This window comes from Canis lupus, chromosome 10 (assembly GCF_048164855.1).
Source record: "Canis lupus baileyi chromosome 10, mCanLup2.hap1, whole genome shotgun sequence".
Classification (NCBI taxonomy): domain Eukaryota; kingdom Metazoa; phylum Chordata; class Mammalia; order Carnivora; family Canidae; genus Canis; species Canis lupus.
In genome coordinates this window covers 17,658,517-17,675,888 of record NC_132847.1, presented here as the reverse complement: position 1 = coordinate 17,675,888, position 17,372 = coordinate 17,658,517, and the positions used below count along the sequence as shown (strand labels likewise).

At 38.9% G+C, this 17,372-nt stretch overlaps 1 protein-coding gene across 9 annotated transcripts in view; it reads right to left on the bottom strand.

Moving 5' to 3' along the window:
- Window positions 1–17,372, bottom strand: part of MEGF10 (multiple EGF like domains 10) — a 320,109-nt gene that overhangs the window by 76,141 nt on the left and 226,596 nt on the right. For all 9 annotated transcript variants that reach the window (XM_072840841.1, XM_072840842.1, XM_072840833.1 and 6 more), the window contains one exon: window positions 14,605–14,697. In XM_072840841.1, coding sequence (XP_072696942.1) covers window positions 14,605–14,697 — 93 coding nt within the window. The remainder of the gene's footprint in view (window positions 1–14,604; window positions 14,698–17,372) is intronic.

Sequence of the window (17,372 nt, the reverse complement as noted above, 5' to 3'; positions counted from 1 at the left end):
GGATACATCTCTACTAAACACTTAGAGAAGGATAACACTCTATCTTGGAACTCAGCCTTATCATAGGCAAAGTGATGTCAGTTTATAATACATAACTACCCTCACCAGGATTGCTGTTGAAAGTAAGACTCCTTAAGTGTCCTTAACTTTTAAATGTCAAGTACCGGGATGCCTGGGTGGCTCAGTGATTGAGCAGCTGCCTTGGCTCAGGGCGTGATCCCAAGGTCCTGGGATCGAGTCCTGAATTGGGCTTCCCACAGGGAGCCTGCTTCTCCCTCTGTCTATGTCTCTGCCTCTCTCTCTCTCTCTGTGTGTGTATCTCTCATGAATAAATAAATTTTTAAAAAATCTTTAAAAAATAAAAAAATTTAAACGTCAAGTGCCTATTAGAATATAGCACTCAGCCATACTGACTTAAAAATATATTTTATTTACATGGAAGTTTGCTGTCACGGTCACCACTGACTGTAAACATAGAAAAATTGGGGACTATGGGAAAAATTAATAGGGAAGAAAATTCAACCCTTTGTTCTAGCAGATAGACAAAGCACAAGTAAGTCACTTTCAGGAAAATCTCTCTACAGACTGAGTATCTTTCAGGAGGGACCAAAATAATCTTCTACTGTCTCAAAGGATAGAAAAACATGGTTCTTCTTGAAATATACACCCTGTCTTCCTAAGCTTTGGTTCCCTCAGGGTCTTTTATCTCCCTGTGATTTCATTCCTTGTGCTTCAGGCTAACAAGGCTATGTCGTGTCATTCCCTTTGTTGATGTAGAAGAAAAGATCATTCAAAACATCAAGTGCTTTAAAAAGAAAACAACTTTGTAAAGCTTCTCCATCCATGAAGAAGAACAATAAAAATGTATTTTCCAGATCCTCTGAAAGCTCTAAAACCTCATGTCCTTCATATGTCAAAAAACCCACTGGAGAGCTGACAAAGTGCCAACAGTCACTGTGGACAACTACCCAGTGCTGTTTATATTAATATTATTCAGTGGCTGAGAGAAAACCTTTATTCTTCTTTTTAAAAATGTTTGTTAAATGAATTTTCAAAGCATGAAATGTCATTTTAGAACTTCAGTGTATGCTTATCTCAAATTATGAAGCAGAAAAACGGGCGTGAAATGTTTATTCTTTAATGTGTCTAAATATAAATGTTGATGTCTCTCAGTGAGAGCATATTAATGACCCTATTCACAGAGCAGGAAAATCTCAAGGATATAGACTGTAGACTGGGATTAAGTAAAGGATTTGAGGGGATTACATTTATTCACTGAAGTCAAAAGAATAATAAGAACTGGGAGCCACTGCAAGGTATCTTGCTTTATAAAGCCTTGTCATGTTATCGTTCTTTTGCTCATCTATTTTCTCATTAAATATGTATTAACTATCTCCTATGGCTACTAAGTTCAGTTTATTGAGCATGTACTACTTGTTCCTGCTTGACATATTCTACAGCCAGGTTTCTTTACCTACTGGAGATGGTCCACAGTGAGACATAACAAAGCAATGTGCTAAGTGTCTCAGTACACAGGATGCTCGGGAACACGGAAGGTCTGTGTTATGTGCACTGCGCCTTTGGGCAGAGGAGAGAAGGGATGGGAAGAAGGCTTCCAGGTGAAGTGTGGCTTCAGGAAAGCCCCAAAGGGTAAGTATTTTGGACCACCACTCTGCAAGTACTAGTTATCTTCATTCTGGATGTGAGGGCCAAAGGGCAGAAGTCTTAAATATTTGCTTAAAATCCCACAGTAAGGAAAATGGGTCCCCAAACCCTCAATGCAATCTGCATGGTCTGAAAAATTTAATACAGTTTTCTTGAAAAAAATTTTTTTTAAGATTTTATTTATTTATTCATGAGAGACACACAGAGAGAGGCAGAGACACAGGCAGAAGGAGAAGCAGGGTCCCTGCAGGGAGCCCAATGCAGGATTCAATCCCAGGACCCCAGGATCACGTCCTGAGCCTAAGACAGACAATCACTGAGCCACCCAGGTGCCCTCTCCCACCAAAGTTTTTAACTATAGGACACTACAGGTAATACTGTAACAAAGGCCCATGTACACTCAACCTAGAATTAATTGTTGTGAACACTGCACCACCTTTGCTTCATCATTTGATGTAAGAAGCAAAACATTACAGATAAAGTTCCCTTTGTCTTCTTGTGCCTAGTTCCCAGCTCTTTCTCTACCCCTGTCTTAGAGGTAACCTCCGTCATGATTTTAATGAGCATCCTTCTAGTCTGTATATATATATATATATATATATATATATATATATATATATATCCAGAAATGATAAAATAACAATATAATGCATAATAATAAAATGTGTCATTCATTAGTTTTACATAAAATGTATATATCACTGTGCATCTTGCTCTTTCTACCCAATATTATGATATTGAGATCTATTAATATTGCTACATTTGCCAATATAGTGGAATACTATATATTGATTGGTAGGAATGAAGGGCTACACAGTATTACTCTATATTAATAGCCACTAGTTAATTTATTTTTTCCCTTATTCATGGCCATTTTCAGTTGTTGCAAAATTTCCACTGTTACAAAGACACAAAAATCTAGCTCCCAGTACCTGAAAGCAAAGGTTTTGCAAGGCATACAGACAAATCATAAAGAAATAGAAGTAAAATTACTGGATTGTATGGTATATGCAAATTAAAATTTTACTCTAGAGACAAACAAACTGCTCTCTAAAGTTACTCTGTAAATTTACCCTCATGAGAACAGTGTATGGAATCTTCCTTTCACATCCTTGCCAACACATGGTATTGTCCAACTTCTTAACTTTTGCCAACATGATGGCAAAAATGACATCTTGTTCACTTACTATTCATGTCACTGATTATTACAAAGAGAAGCATATTCTCATGTCATTAGCCAATCAGGTTTCCTTGCCTCTAAATTATTTTACTGCAGCCTTTACCTATTCTAAAGGTGAGGGGGTTTTTTTCTTATTGATTTGTAGAAATTCTTTATGAATTCTATATACTAATCACTTGTTTTTATATATATTGCAAAAATCTTTTCCTATTCTTGTTTCTCTTTTAACTTTACTTATGATATATTCTATCTTTTTTTTTTAATTTTTATTTATTTATGATAGTCACAGAGAGAGAGAGAGGCAGAGACACAGGCAGAGGGAGAAGCAGGCTCCATGCACCAGAGCCCAATGTGGGATTCGATCCCGGGTCTCCAGGATCGCGCCCTGGGCCAAAGGCAGGCGCTAAACCGCTGCGCCACCCAGGGATCCCTATATTCTATCTTTTTATTAAGATTTTATTTATTTATTCATGAGAAGACACAGAAGAAGAGGCAGAGATATAGGCAGAAGGAGGTTGCCTGTGGGGAGCCCAATGCAGGACTCAATCCCAGGACCCCAGAATCACGTCCTGAACCAAAGGCAGACACTCAACCACTGAGCCACCCAAGTGCCCCCCCAAAATTTTTTTAACTATAGGATACTACAGGTAATACTGTAACAAAGACCCATGTATACACAACCTAGAATTAATTGTTGTGAACACTGCACCTGAGCCAAAGGCAGATAGATGCTCCACTACTGAGCTACCTGGGAGTCCCTATATCTTCTGTCTTAAAGAAGTTTTTAATCTTGATGTGGTCTAATTATTTTAAGCACTGATTTATAACATAGACAAATCTGATTTATGTAATATAATCTCATAAGGTTCTTTTTTTAAGTGTCTGTTTTTCTTTAATGTATGAACAAAACTTCAGTTATATATCAACATCCAGTTCAAATCAGTTCCATTAAGACTTACACTTTCCATGGAAGTTACTTCCTTTAGTTTTGTGTAACAACAGTGAGTAGTGAAACATTAGGTTTTCACAGAATTTTAAGATGATCTCATCATTTATGGTCTAAGATCTAGGCTCTTGCAAACTCTTCTATTTATTCTGTTGGAATAGCCTTTATCATTTTATTACTTTCTATATTTTTTTAGTTTTATATCTGGCAAACGTGATTAATTTGCTGCAATATACAGGTACAAATGTTTGAACTTTTAAAAATTAATGAGGTTGCTGGAGTGCCTGGGTGTCTTAGCCAGTTAAGTCTCTGACTTTGGCTCAGGTTATGATCCCAGGGTCCTGAGAATCAGCCTCGCATTAGGCTCTCTGCTCAGCAGAGAGTCCGCTTCTCCCTCCCTCCCTCCCCTTGCTTGCACTCTCTCTCTTAAATAAATAAAATTTTTGAAAGAAAAAAAATAATAAAAATCACTGAGGTTGTCAACGAATTAAAAGATATTTTGACCAGAGAAGGAAAAACAGTGATTAGCCCTTTTTCTTGTTTTCCCTGAAGAAACTTTCAAGTCTTTAAAAAAAAATCCTCTGATACAATCACAAACCTAAGAAATCAAATATAATTGTGAAAGATACCAGACTATATACTATGCCACAACACTTAATTTCATCCAATTAACAACATCACTCCATACAATGAAATGCATGTAGCTCTACTAAAATCAGGTATTAACCTACTTGATTTTACAGGTGGGATAACAAATGAGCCTCCAGGACCACCTAATACATAACACCTAATACAAATCATTAAATAATGATTTTACTCTAAGCAGAATAGCCTGGAAACTCATTTTTTGCTGTCAGAAAATGGTTGCTATGTAATTTGAAATAATTTGTAGCCTGAATGTCTTTGCCTAATTTCTTATTGCTCATACTCCATTTTGATACAAATTTAACAACTAAGTTCTGCATTGTCATATAAAATTTCCACCTTGAGGAGTAACATGTAGAAGTTTAGATGGCAGAACTATCAAACATTCCCCATCCAAATGAGGGTTGACTTTCAAACACCTTTCTTTGTCTTGGGGTCACCATGTCAGAAACCTCACCCCTCCACAAGTAATAACCTTGAGGGTAATTACTACAACTTTTCCTCTCTTGAGGGAAAGGAACTCCCACAACCATATTTTTTCATAGTTCATGGAAAACCGTATCTAGCATATCTCACCTGACTTCCAACAATTTCACTGAAGCTGCTCATTTATGGATGAAGAATCTTCTGCTAAGTCACCAAGGAAGAATGAGCCCCCACTACACATAGCCAGGGTCAATCCAGGAGCCAAAGGAGAGACTGAGCTACCTCAAGGCTACTGAATGAAAGACTTTAGGTCATACCCCTTTTCTAGAAGATCTATGATTACTTCCTTCTTAACTTCTCTGGATACTTTACTTATATATTTGTGCACGTTTCCAAACCCTCTGTTCAAATGAAAGCTCCTTGAACAAAGAGGCAGAGTCTTAGTCAACTCTCGTATCTCATTTTTGTATCCATTACTATTCCTGGAACATTTATGCCTGCCTGCCTACCTGCCTCCCTTCCTTCCTCCCTCCCTCCTTCTTTCCTTCCACAAATATGTATTGAGCATTATTGTGTGCCCAGCACATGCTGGACATTAAGTGAGTAAATTAGCTAGATAGCAGTAAAAAAAAAAAAAAAAACAGACAAAATTTTATGGGCCCTATCTCCTAGAAGGAAAGACAGAGCAAAAGCAAAAGCAAAAGCAAAAAAACAAAATATCTTCAAACACTGCCATAAACAAGTTTAAAAGATGTGATCCAGAATAATGGAGAACAATCTTAATAAATAAAGGTTGGAGAAAGCCTCTCATGGGGGTGGTGGTTAGGCTGAGACCCGATTGGCCTAAAGAACCCAGCTACGGGGGCAGCCCGGGCAGCTCAGCGGTTTAGTGCAGCCTTCAGTCCAGGGCCTGATCCTGGAGACCAGGGATTGAGTCCCATGTCAGGCTCCCTGCATGGAGCCTGCTTCTCCCTCTGCCTGTGTCTCTGCCTCTCTCTCTCTCTCTCTCTCTCTGTCTCTCATGAATAAATAAATAAAATCTTTAAAAAAAAAAAAAAGAAAGAAAGAAGCCAGCTATGTCAAGATCTAGGGAGAAGGATATTCTGGGCTGAAGAAAGATCAAGTGTAAATACAGAAATGAAATCAGTATATCCCATGAGAGGAAGATAGAAGTTGGGCAGTGTGATACCCAGAATGGGAGCGGGATGACAAGGGATTGAGAAGATAGGACACGACAGGTCAAAAAGGGCTTTGGAAATTATTTATCATGGGAAACACCAGGGAGTTCTGAAAAGGGAGCAGCATGCTCTCAAGTGCAGTTTTACGAGGTCACTCTGGTCTCACTACAGAGAACGGATCCCAGTGGGGCCCAATTAGACGTAGCAGCAAGGGGACTACTGTGATCATCAACTAAAAGAGCACAGTGATGCGGATTGGAGAGGTAGCAGCAGAAACAGTGAGAATCTAAGTAGAAACAGCTTAGATTTTGTCATATTGTGTGGCTGAAGCAAGATTTTCTGATAAATAGATGGAGGCAGATATTATACACAGTAAAAAAAAAAAAAAAAAAAAGAAAAGGAAACAAATGAATAAATGATGTGGAATGGAGTCAATGACATGACAACCCAGCCTGGTATTTATAGCCATTGCATATGAACCCACTGGCGTGAAGAACAAAAACTGTCTATAGTGTTCTCACTATGCCAGAAGCAACATAAACCAGACATGAATTCATCTGGCTTCCTCTGTACTTTGTTCTTTCTTCATTATTTTTCATTTATTTTTTTATAAAGTCCTAATCTAATTGTTATGTATATACTTTATATATTTTTTATTTTTTATTACTTTCATTGTACTTTAAATTTCTTTCTTATTTTGGATCTAGATTCTTTTTAAAAGCAGGCCGAAATACACCCAGGATCTCATTTTTTGGCGGGGGAAAAACAAATTCATTCAGGGTGGGAGGTTGAGAATAATGCAGAATACTGCACCAGGGCTGTGTCTGGGGAGCCTCCTGCCAAGCAACTGTGGACAGAGAGTCTTCTGCTAAAGAAGCAGGTGGCCCCCAGAACTAAACAAGATGTCCACAATGAGCCTTCCCATCCACTCTCCTGTCCAAACGCTGCACTGATCTGAAGAAGTCTGGTTGAAGTCATGTTTGTCACACAAGGAGTTGCAAGTAAGGACCATTTACTGAGTCAGGCACGGTACTGGGCACTTAACAGGTATGGTATCATTCAATCCTCATAAGCATATGAAGTTAGATACCCTTATCCTTACTGAAGCATGAGGAAAATGGGCCCAGAAACAGCACAGAAAGGAGAGTAGCCAGGACTCTTGCAATTCAGATCTAACACGGGGATTGGAGGAAGCAAAGGTGCAGGAGGTTCTCTGGCCCTCCAGAGAAAAACCAAGAACAACCTGGATTTTGGACTCCTTCAGTAAGGTAAAATCAGTGGTTTGTGTTTGTGACCTCTATCAAGATATTTGGGCAGTCCATCAGTGAAATTGCCTTCAGGCAGGTGTGATGAACCATTCCCAGCTCAGTCTTTCCCACCAATTGTCAACGCCCTGCCCCCATGCCAGGGAACCAGAATGCTACTCTTATTCTTGCTGCTTCATCAACCTGGTTCCTAAAGCAATTCTGACAGTGCAATGGACATGTTAATGACTCGCTGTGAGGACCGGTTTCTGAGCGTCTTCTCTTCCCAGACACCATCGATCTGACTATTGTGTCCAGTCAATAGAGCTTTACGGCAGGATTGCTGGGAAATAAGTCAGCTTTTTGTGTCTCATGATTTCTGGCTTGTAATATCCTTCAAATGGATTCCCCGATTGGAATATCCTGCAGGCAAAGTCTTATTACTTAACTCTGCTGCACAGCATCCCTGCTTTATATAAAAGGTTATCAGTGTTCTTAATGTTGTACCTGAAAATGCTTGAACTTGCCTTGCCTCCCAGGCATATTTTTACTACTTCCAAATACATTTAACTAGAAATGCTATTGGTGACTAAATAAACCCCTTTCTGGAATTTTTTAAACCAAAATTAATTTCCATGTTTACCTCTACTTGGTACTAAAGTCAAAAGCCTGCAGAACAAGCTATTGAAAGCTATTTGCTGGCTTCTGCTTGATACAGGACTCTCCCCTGCATCCTGGAAGTGCCCTATAGCCAGAGGAGAAATATATATATTTATAAACATTTAGAAAATCATAAGCAGGATTATATAGGTTGAGAGAACAAATCTGTTACTACTACAGAAGGTTTAAAGGTCCCCAACACAAAGAAAGGTCTCAGGGATTGTGTATATGTACCTCTAGAGTAAACCACACATAGAATCACAGGGTGAAAAGGGATCATAAATATAAGCTGCCCAACACTCTTCCTATTACAAATGAAGAAATTAAAAATTACAAAATGAGTCCATCCCAACTGGTGTCATTTAAAAATCATCATCTCTGAGAGTGTGCCCTTGGCATCTTCAGTATACTGACTCTGACATTTGTCTGGGGCTGTCAGCCTCTGCCTCCTGCTCTCATTCTCCTCAGGACCATAGACGCTGGTCACATTCACCAAACCTCCTTTCCAATTTCAGGAGGCACTGTACCTTCATGCTTAAAATGACTGGCTATGAAGGGGATGTGTGCATACTTCCACTATTCAGTAGATGCTTAAACTCAAGCAAGCCATTTAATTGTTCTGCATCTCCCTTATATTATCAATAAAACAGGATCAAGAATTGCCATTTCGGGCAGCCCGGGTGGCGCAGCGATTTAGCACCGCCTGCAGCCAAGGGTGTGATCCTGGAGACCCGGGATCAAGTCCCACATCGGGCTCCTTGCATGGAGCCTGCTTCTGCCTCTGCCTGTGTCTCTGCCTCTCTCTCTCTGTGTGTCTCTCATGAATAAATAAATAAAATCTTAAAAAAAAAAGAATTGCCATCTCACCATCTGCCATGAGTATGAAATGTTACTTTTAGTAAGCCCTTAAAGTGGTGCTAGGCACATCCTAAGGACTCAGTAAAGCAGAATTGTAATTGTCATTGTTGTCATCTACATAACCCAACTCCTGCTCCCCTTCAATTCAGCAGACTGTCTCTGCTCCCAGTTTACCAGGAGAAGGAAGGTCATCAGATACGAACTCATTCAAGTTCTCCTCACTTTCCTCCACTAGCACCCCCAAACTAGAAATCTCTTGACATTGTGCTGGCCACTCTTTGCTCCTCATGGTATATCCACCTCTCACTCCCATACCCAGCTCCATTTTTGGCTTTCTCCATCCACCTCTTTTCCTAAGATTGTTCTCTTTCTCAGAATGAGACATTTGCACTTCTATCTACCTGTCCCGAAGCCGTGAGCTCTGTGAGGCCAGCAACTACACCACATGCATTTCCTTATTGCCTGTGTCCAATACAGTTCCTGGCACAGAATAATCACTCAGTGAAAGTCCACGACATGAACACGTGAATGACCTTCACAGAATCATACAGTTCATTCAATCTAATTAAATGGAACAGTCATTTACTCCGCTCCAACGACATGCCAGCCACAATGGAGGCTAACGAGATTAATAACACACAGCGCCTGCCTTCCAGGAGTTGTTTATCATCCCCTGAAGGAGGAAGAGGAATAGAGGATTGATGGAGGGATGGAGAGATTGATGGGGGGAGGAATGAGAGAGCGTGGAGGAGGAGGGCAGAGAGAGACGGAGGGAGGCTAGATTAATGTCATATAGGCTAGGGTATGCATTAGGCTGCCAATATAAGTAAAATATGAGTATAGGTTTTTTTTTTTTTAAATCATTTAATCAAATTTAAAAAGAAGCAATATGTCTGAGTTTAGTCAAATAAATCATGATTTCGCTCCAGGAGAACAAACTTTGTACAGTCCTCTGACACACCTGGTTTTTTTATACAGAGAATACATTGAGAACCAGGAAGGCCGACTGTATATCAAGCAGAGGAATCCTTCCCTCCATGGACAAGGTAAACAGCCAAATCAAACCTCCAAGGGAAGTCTTTGTAAACCTGGAAACATGCGGCCCCCTGTTAGTCCCTTATTCTCCCATGCATATTAGGAAAGAAAAAAAAAAAAAACAGAGAGATGGCTGTGTGTGTGACAGTTATTGATTTATTGCCACCTGCTCATTTCAGGCGCTTAATGTAAATAAAAGGAGTTACTCTTCTGGCTGGAGTAAATGGTCCTGATTATCAGGCAGAAAGTGGGCTGCTCCTACACAACAGGAAAAAGCAGAACTATGTCTGAAAGTCAAGAGACTCTGTAGGGTCAACAAACAACGAAGTTGCAGCAAAGTTCTCCATGGTAGTTTCAAGGTGCAAGCTCAAGGGACTCCTGCAGGGTAGAAGGGCTTCTCTAGCCCCAGCTCCTACCATGCAAGCTTCTCCAGCATCCAGCTGTGTAGCACTTAGGTCTTGCACAGGGCCCAGTTTTTGCAACATAACCAGCTTCTTCATCCCAGTTCCTGTCTCTGGTACCATGGGAAGCTTCGCAGCACTCAGCAACTATTCTAGCAGGCACCAAATAGTAGAGGCTAGCAGCACTCATCAGCCAGCAACTTCCCCTGGATACCCTCCGGGGCTTTTTTTGTAGCAGAGTACTTCTGGTAAGATACTGCTCCATGAACAGCTTTCCCAAATATCCTAGAGGGCAGATTTCTAGCAAGTTCTAGAGGGCAGATGTCCATCAAGCTCTGCTAGAGTAGTACTATGCAATATCTCACCATTCAGTGAGCTGTGGTATGCCCTTGCTAACAACGTCTGGATCATAGCCCTAGTGGGGATTCCTTTTGGGCATCCCACCTCAGCCCTGAAAGTAGTGGCAGCTCCTTAAATCTGCTTTTCCTGTGTTCTTTCAAGTGCTATTAATTCTATTAACCATTTTTCACTACTCCAATACCCTGTTACAGTTAATAATTTTTAATAAACTTTCCCTGTCCAAGCTACTCTGTGTCCCAGGAGGAATGAACAGATCTGGCATCAAGATTCTGCTTTCCAAATGCCATTCTCCAATGGCTGTCTAGGGCTGAGACAGGAAAACACAAAATGGCCTTAGTGTATCCTACAGTATCAGTAAGGAAGTAAGTGCTCAACAAACAAAAATAAGCAGACAAAAAAAGAATGAGGGTGGGTCAAAAGGACACAGGAGTAACCTAAAATAATTCCCAATCTCCAAAGCAGGAAAAATTTGAACAACAAAATAACACAATATTGGCTTAGAACCCAAATTTTCATATGCAGGTCCATACTGACACAATGCTGAATAAGTAGGGAAAGACAAATCTTCCTTACTGAAGAATTCCAAATAACATACGTAGGTACTCCTCCCCAAAGACATGAACTTAATACCTGCCTGTCACACTTGAGGGTAGGCTAGACTTAGCCTTGCTTCCAAAGAATAGACTAGGAAAAGGGAAAATAGTAACTTTATGTGGAGAAACATGGTATACACTGTACATCGGCAAATGATGAAGGTTAAGCGAGTGAGGACATCATCAGTGATGTTATATGGACTTTAATGATACCCATGCTATGATGTGTTAAGCAGGGCATTTCAACTCTGTGGTATTCTTTTCAAAACCCACAACCCTAGTCTAATCATGAGAAAAAACACTAGACAAACATAGACCAGGGGACATTCTACGGATAATTGGCCAGCACGCCTCAAGACTGTCAAGATTAGAAAAAGCCAAAGGTGGAAATTGTCATAGACAATTCCACCATAGGAGACTGGGCGGACATGACAATGAAATGCAATATGGTGGCCTGAATTGGATTCTGGAACAGATACAGGACATTAATGGAAAAAAACATGAAATCCAAAGTCTGAGGTTTAATTAATAGTAATGTACTAATGTCAGTTTCTCAGTTTGACAAACTACTAGTAAGATGTTAACAAGGGGAAAACTAGATGTGGGTATATGGTAACTCTCTACTATCTTTGCAACTCTACTATAAATCTAAAATGGTTTCAAAATAAAAAGTTTGCTCTATAAAAGATTTCTTGTGGTTTCTGTCTCCTGATGGGACCCTGATACAAGCCCCTACTCTGATTATCAAGGCAATTATCTATGGACCTAACAAATATCACCCAAGGTATTCATAGCCATAACCAGAGAGGGAGGGAACACAGAAATAGAATCCTTGGAAATGAGGTCATTTATTTTTTTAAAGATTTATGTATTTTAGAGAGACAGAGAGAGCTAGCATATGAGTGGGGGGAGGAGCAGAGAGAGGGAGAGAATTTCAAGCAAATGCCCCACTGAGCACGGACTCTGACACAGGCTCGATCCCAGGACCCTAAAATCAGGACCCAAGCCAAAATCAAGAGTCAGACACTTAACTGACTGAGCCACCCAGGTGCCCTGAAATGAGGTCATCTGAACTGTGCTACCTAGTAGATTACTGAAGCATGCATTTTATTTCAAGAATTATTTGGCTTAGAGTAATTAAATTACATACCTTCTGACAAGTGTTATTAGAGGAACTGCTACAGACAAAACTCAAGTAACAAGACCCAGTGCTCCAGCTCAGAACAGCATATTCTCATGTGTTTAAACACGGTGTCAGAAATGTTTTTCTCAGAGCATCTTTAAAGACCTCAGGTGTCTGCCTGTGTTCATTTATGCTTCTGGTCATTATAGAGCCAAAACAGGAGTTGTAAAGAAGAGACAAAAGATGGCATCATATTATATTCTAGATGGAAAGAACATGTGTCCTCAGGATGCTAGAGACTTCATTCAAAAATTAGTCAAGTCCAAAAGCAAGCAACAAGTTATTTTCTAGAAAGCCTAAACTCCAAAATAAACCAACAGTTTGTTTTCTAGAATGCCTGAATCAGTTCTGGAGAGGCTGAAACTCATGTAGCCTTTTGTTTTGTTCACACAGACACTCAAGTCTGACCCCTTAGCTCGAGGCGGGCTGCAGTCCTTAGGACAGCAATTATGAATACGGTTGCAACTACTCTATCCCACAGCATACTTGCCCTGGCGTAGAAACAAATCTCACTTTTCAAACACAGAATACATCTACTCTTTTCATTCCCACTAGTTTACAGAATAATGTTATTTTTCTTCAAAATGTGTAGGCACAACTGATTTTTAAGCTGGAAAAGTTAATGAAAGCGACACTGCATTTGAGGTCAGTCGGCCAGAAAAATGGCTGTGAGCCAAATCCCACATCCCAAACATTTTGCCTCCATGGCATGTGAACAAAATGCCCACTCTCCTCCTGATCTCCAGCAGAAGCAAAACAAAATCCTGCAAGACATTTATCCATTGGAATTGGAAGCCTTTCAGGGCAGAAAGACACACACATACACACACACTCCCTGTTTAAGACATAATGAAAAGGCTCTTTCACACAGAATGTCTGTGCATAGGCAGCACAAGAACTACCCCTAGAGATGCTATTTTAGGGACAGCCAAGAGATCACAAGTCTATAGCAAGTAGTTCTTACCAGAAACACAGTAATCTCCCGATTCCAAATTTAAGCAAGTACGAATTCCTAAAACCGGTTTATCTAGATGGGTTGAAATCCCTTCAGACTAGCTGTGGAAAATTGTGCCATAGAAACAAGAATGAATTTGTGTTGTCATGAGATCCTGCTAATTTTTAAAGCTATGATTTTCTTTCTCTAAATGTAACATTTCATGTATTAGAATTCAGTTGGGCTTTGATTCCGCCCCCCTCACATTTTTTCAAAGCAAAAAGCAGTACGAAGAAACAGGAAGTATCCACAATTACACGCAAGGCAATGCGTTAGCCAGAAAACCTAAGTTTTAACTGTGAAATTTAGAAAAGCAACTGAATTACAGGACATTCCATTGCCTAATCTTCTTAATAAAGAATATGAGGTTTTAAGTGCAAGCTCTTTATAGTCCAAAATATCATTATGTTAGAATTACAATTCTATTGTTATTAGAATTATAATTCACGTTAGAATTGTAATTCTAACATAATGAAGACAAATTATATACTATATTACAATTTGGGGTTTTTTTTGTATATTTTTAATTGGAGTTCTATTTGCCAACATATAGCATAAACCCAGTGCTCATCCTGTCAAGTGCCCCCGTCAGTGTCCACCACCCAGTCACCCCCTCCCCCCACCCACCTCCCCTTCCACTATACAATTTGATTTCATACCAAAATGTTCATGAATTTTCGGTTATGACCAATATTTCTCCCCAACATCTTCTGAGAATTCATTATTGACATCTCAGAATTCAGAAGTAAATTAAAAAAAAAAATCAAGCATTGAAAATATCAATTTTACTTCTGAGTTAAAGCCAACAGGTGGCAAATTTTAATCACCAAGGAAGAATTCTAGATAAATCATCATGTAAAAACATCAGTTAGGATATAGTAGTTATGTTACCTTAGGATATAGTAGTTATGTTACCACAAAACTGCCTGACCCGACGAAGGAGCCTAATTCTAGACCCTACTCTGGGAAACTTATTCCTATTTACAGATGTATCAACATCAGACTATTGAAATCTCTTTCTTTCTAAGTACTTTTCTTTCTCCTCCATTAAAAACAGTTCTGAATATGATACATATATGGATTTAAAAGAAACCGTCTTTAGGAACTGGATTAGGAAACCACACTATATTCTGTATAGGGAACAAGACCGAAACCCGTGGCTCAGGCTCATCTGCAGACAAGGGAGCCCATACAGCAAAAACACGCAGAGACAGACAAGAACAGGTGGGAACTTACCACTGGAGCAGTTGGTTCCACCCCAGCCAGGCTCACACTGACAGGTGTTTGGAGCAATGCAGCGACCATGGACACATTTATCAGCACAGTGGGCTGTCAGAGAGAAAATCAATCAAATAAGGAAAGTTGGCACAAGAAAAAAAAAAAAAAACCAACAACACAGCTGTTTCACATCCCAGTCTCAAGTATCACTTAAAAACAACATGCATGCTTGATAATTTCCTTCAATCCATTCCTTGGCCCTCTCCTCGTCTGCTGTGCAACCAAACGATTGCCCTTCTTATTTTGCTATCTCGAAATAAATTCCTTCATTTCTACTATTTAATTCTGCTTCATGCCGAATTAGGAAAGAAGTTTCAAGGAAAAGCTGCCTAACACATTTTTTTTTTTAAATTAGCAGTCACTACCCAAAATATCCTCTTTGTTTCAGGAGGAGTGTATGTGGATACTGGGACAAACCCCAAAGCAAGATATGAAGACTCCAGAGTGACAGAGAAGACCGAGGAGTATCCCCCTTTCACTGGAAACAAAAGACAAATTTCTTTGGGCACACATTACTCACAACTATGACACAGCAGAACTAGACGTCCTCTTCTTATTGACAAAAATATTCCTAAAATGTCACCCAGGTCTTTAAGAAGAGTAAATCTTAACTTCTCTTTCATTAGTGAATATCTTAGGTGTGACCCAACTTGTGGAAGTAAGGATTATCATTGAAAACATGAGTGCACTGGTAGTCTGAGGATTTCTAAAGTAAAGGTCCATGGCCCCATAGAAAGGAACATCAAATATATACTGTACTAAAAATTAGCATTTTCTTCAATATTAGCACTACTCACTTTGATTAAACATTCTTTAAAATACCTGAATATAAGAGTAATGGTGAGAATAACATGGCATAATTTGGAATTCGGATATTCCAAAATTTTATATAAGGATGGGGTAAGGTATCCTTATGTTTTACAAATAAGTTTTACCAATTCACGTCTTATTACAAAAGTAAAACAGATTTACTATCTAAATGTAAAATATCGAAAGGCAAAATAAAACTATCTCTGGTTCCATCAACTTATAACATTTCTATTAACATAGAACCTTTCAGAAAATTTTCCCTATGTATTTCCCTATAGAGGTCTCCTCAAGAAAAAAAAAAAAAGAATCATAGTATTTTTCAATTTTCCTTTCCACTTAATTAGAAAAATCTTCCCATGTCATTAAATATTCTTTTATGTGATTTAGGCAGTGTTGTGTGAATATAGTTTATATTGTGTATATATCCTGTACTTATAGTGTATATATACACACTATATATACAGGATATATACACTGTATAAATAGTATATATACAGTGATAATATATATTGTGTGTATATATATATATATCTTTACATTTGTATATATATGTGTGTATACATTTTATATATTTATATATTTTCTGGACCAAAAATGATAACCACTTTTAGATCTTTATCAAAGAAATTTAGACATACAGAGATATAGGGGAAGGTGTTTTAGATGAAACAAAAGTGAAAACCGGGGGTAAAAAGAAATCAAATGAAAATGAGAATATCTGCCTAGGTACAATGTTGGGAGCAGTAGCTTCGGAAAGATACAGACTTTGAAAACCAAACTAAGGTGTTAGGGCTTTATTATAAGAATTAACTGGGAATACTCTAATGAAATATATGGAATTACTACAACAAACCATCAGTAGAAGACACCACAAGGGAATAAAGTGACCATAAACTTTAGGAACTAAAGGCTCACTTCCATCACCAGAATAATTATTTAGCACTCAGGCCATTTGCTGAGGGATGCCAGGCCACGTAGCTTGGGATCCTGGGCCAGAGTAGAGATAATGACACTAGCATTCCAAGGAGATTCATAGCAACTCCGCAATATTTGATTCAGACACTAATACATTTGATTTCATTAAAAGCAAGATCAGCTTGTAACATATGAACACATTGGCTCTACAAAAGTGGAGTTACACTGTGAGGTTAAGTCAATATGTGCCAACATCAGAGTTCCCTGTTTTCTACTGTCTCTATGCATGTGTTTGATATTGTAGATGTGCCATTCATCTGTAAGGTCATAGCTCTGTGCTGTTCTTTAAGATAGATATGCACATACAAACCAGCAAACCACCCTAACTGCAGTATGCAAGGGTCAATTAAACTCCACAAAAAGCTCAGGTCTAACTGCGCAGAGGGGCATATTCTGGATGCTAGATCACACTATGTTATATAGTAGCACATGCACCACAGGATGCTCCTACCTTACCACGAGCACTGGCACCCACTGTAATATGTAAATATGAAAGTGCTTTGTCTCACTTGTCTTATATACTCATGATATCTGTTTGCAGCATATTGCAAACATCAGTCTTCAGACTCAAATTTATCAGTATCTCCTCATTCAAGATACTAAAACAATTTAAAACTCCACTTGCATGTTGAGAAGTTTTAAAGATCAAATACTACTTGCATTTAATAAGAAAAAAGAGTTGTCTGATACTGTGCATTTAAAAGAAAACACAGAAATTGGATATAGTGGTTGAAGAAAAAAAGTAACACCCATATTCTCGAATTTCAAATTTTTGAGATCACTGAGTAATCCTTTGAATGCTTTCACATTTGATTCCTGATGGGACAAACTGTATTTTATGTAGTGAACACCAAGAAGTCCAGTCAGTTAAAAAGAGATAGAACAAAAATCCTGTGATGGTAACTTTTAAATCCAGATTATTTTTATAAGGCCCAAACTAA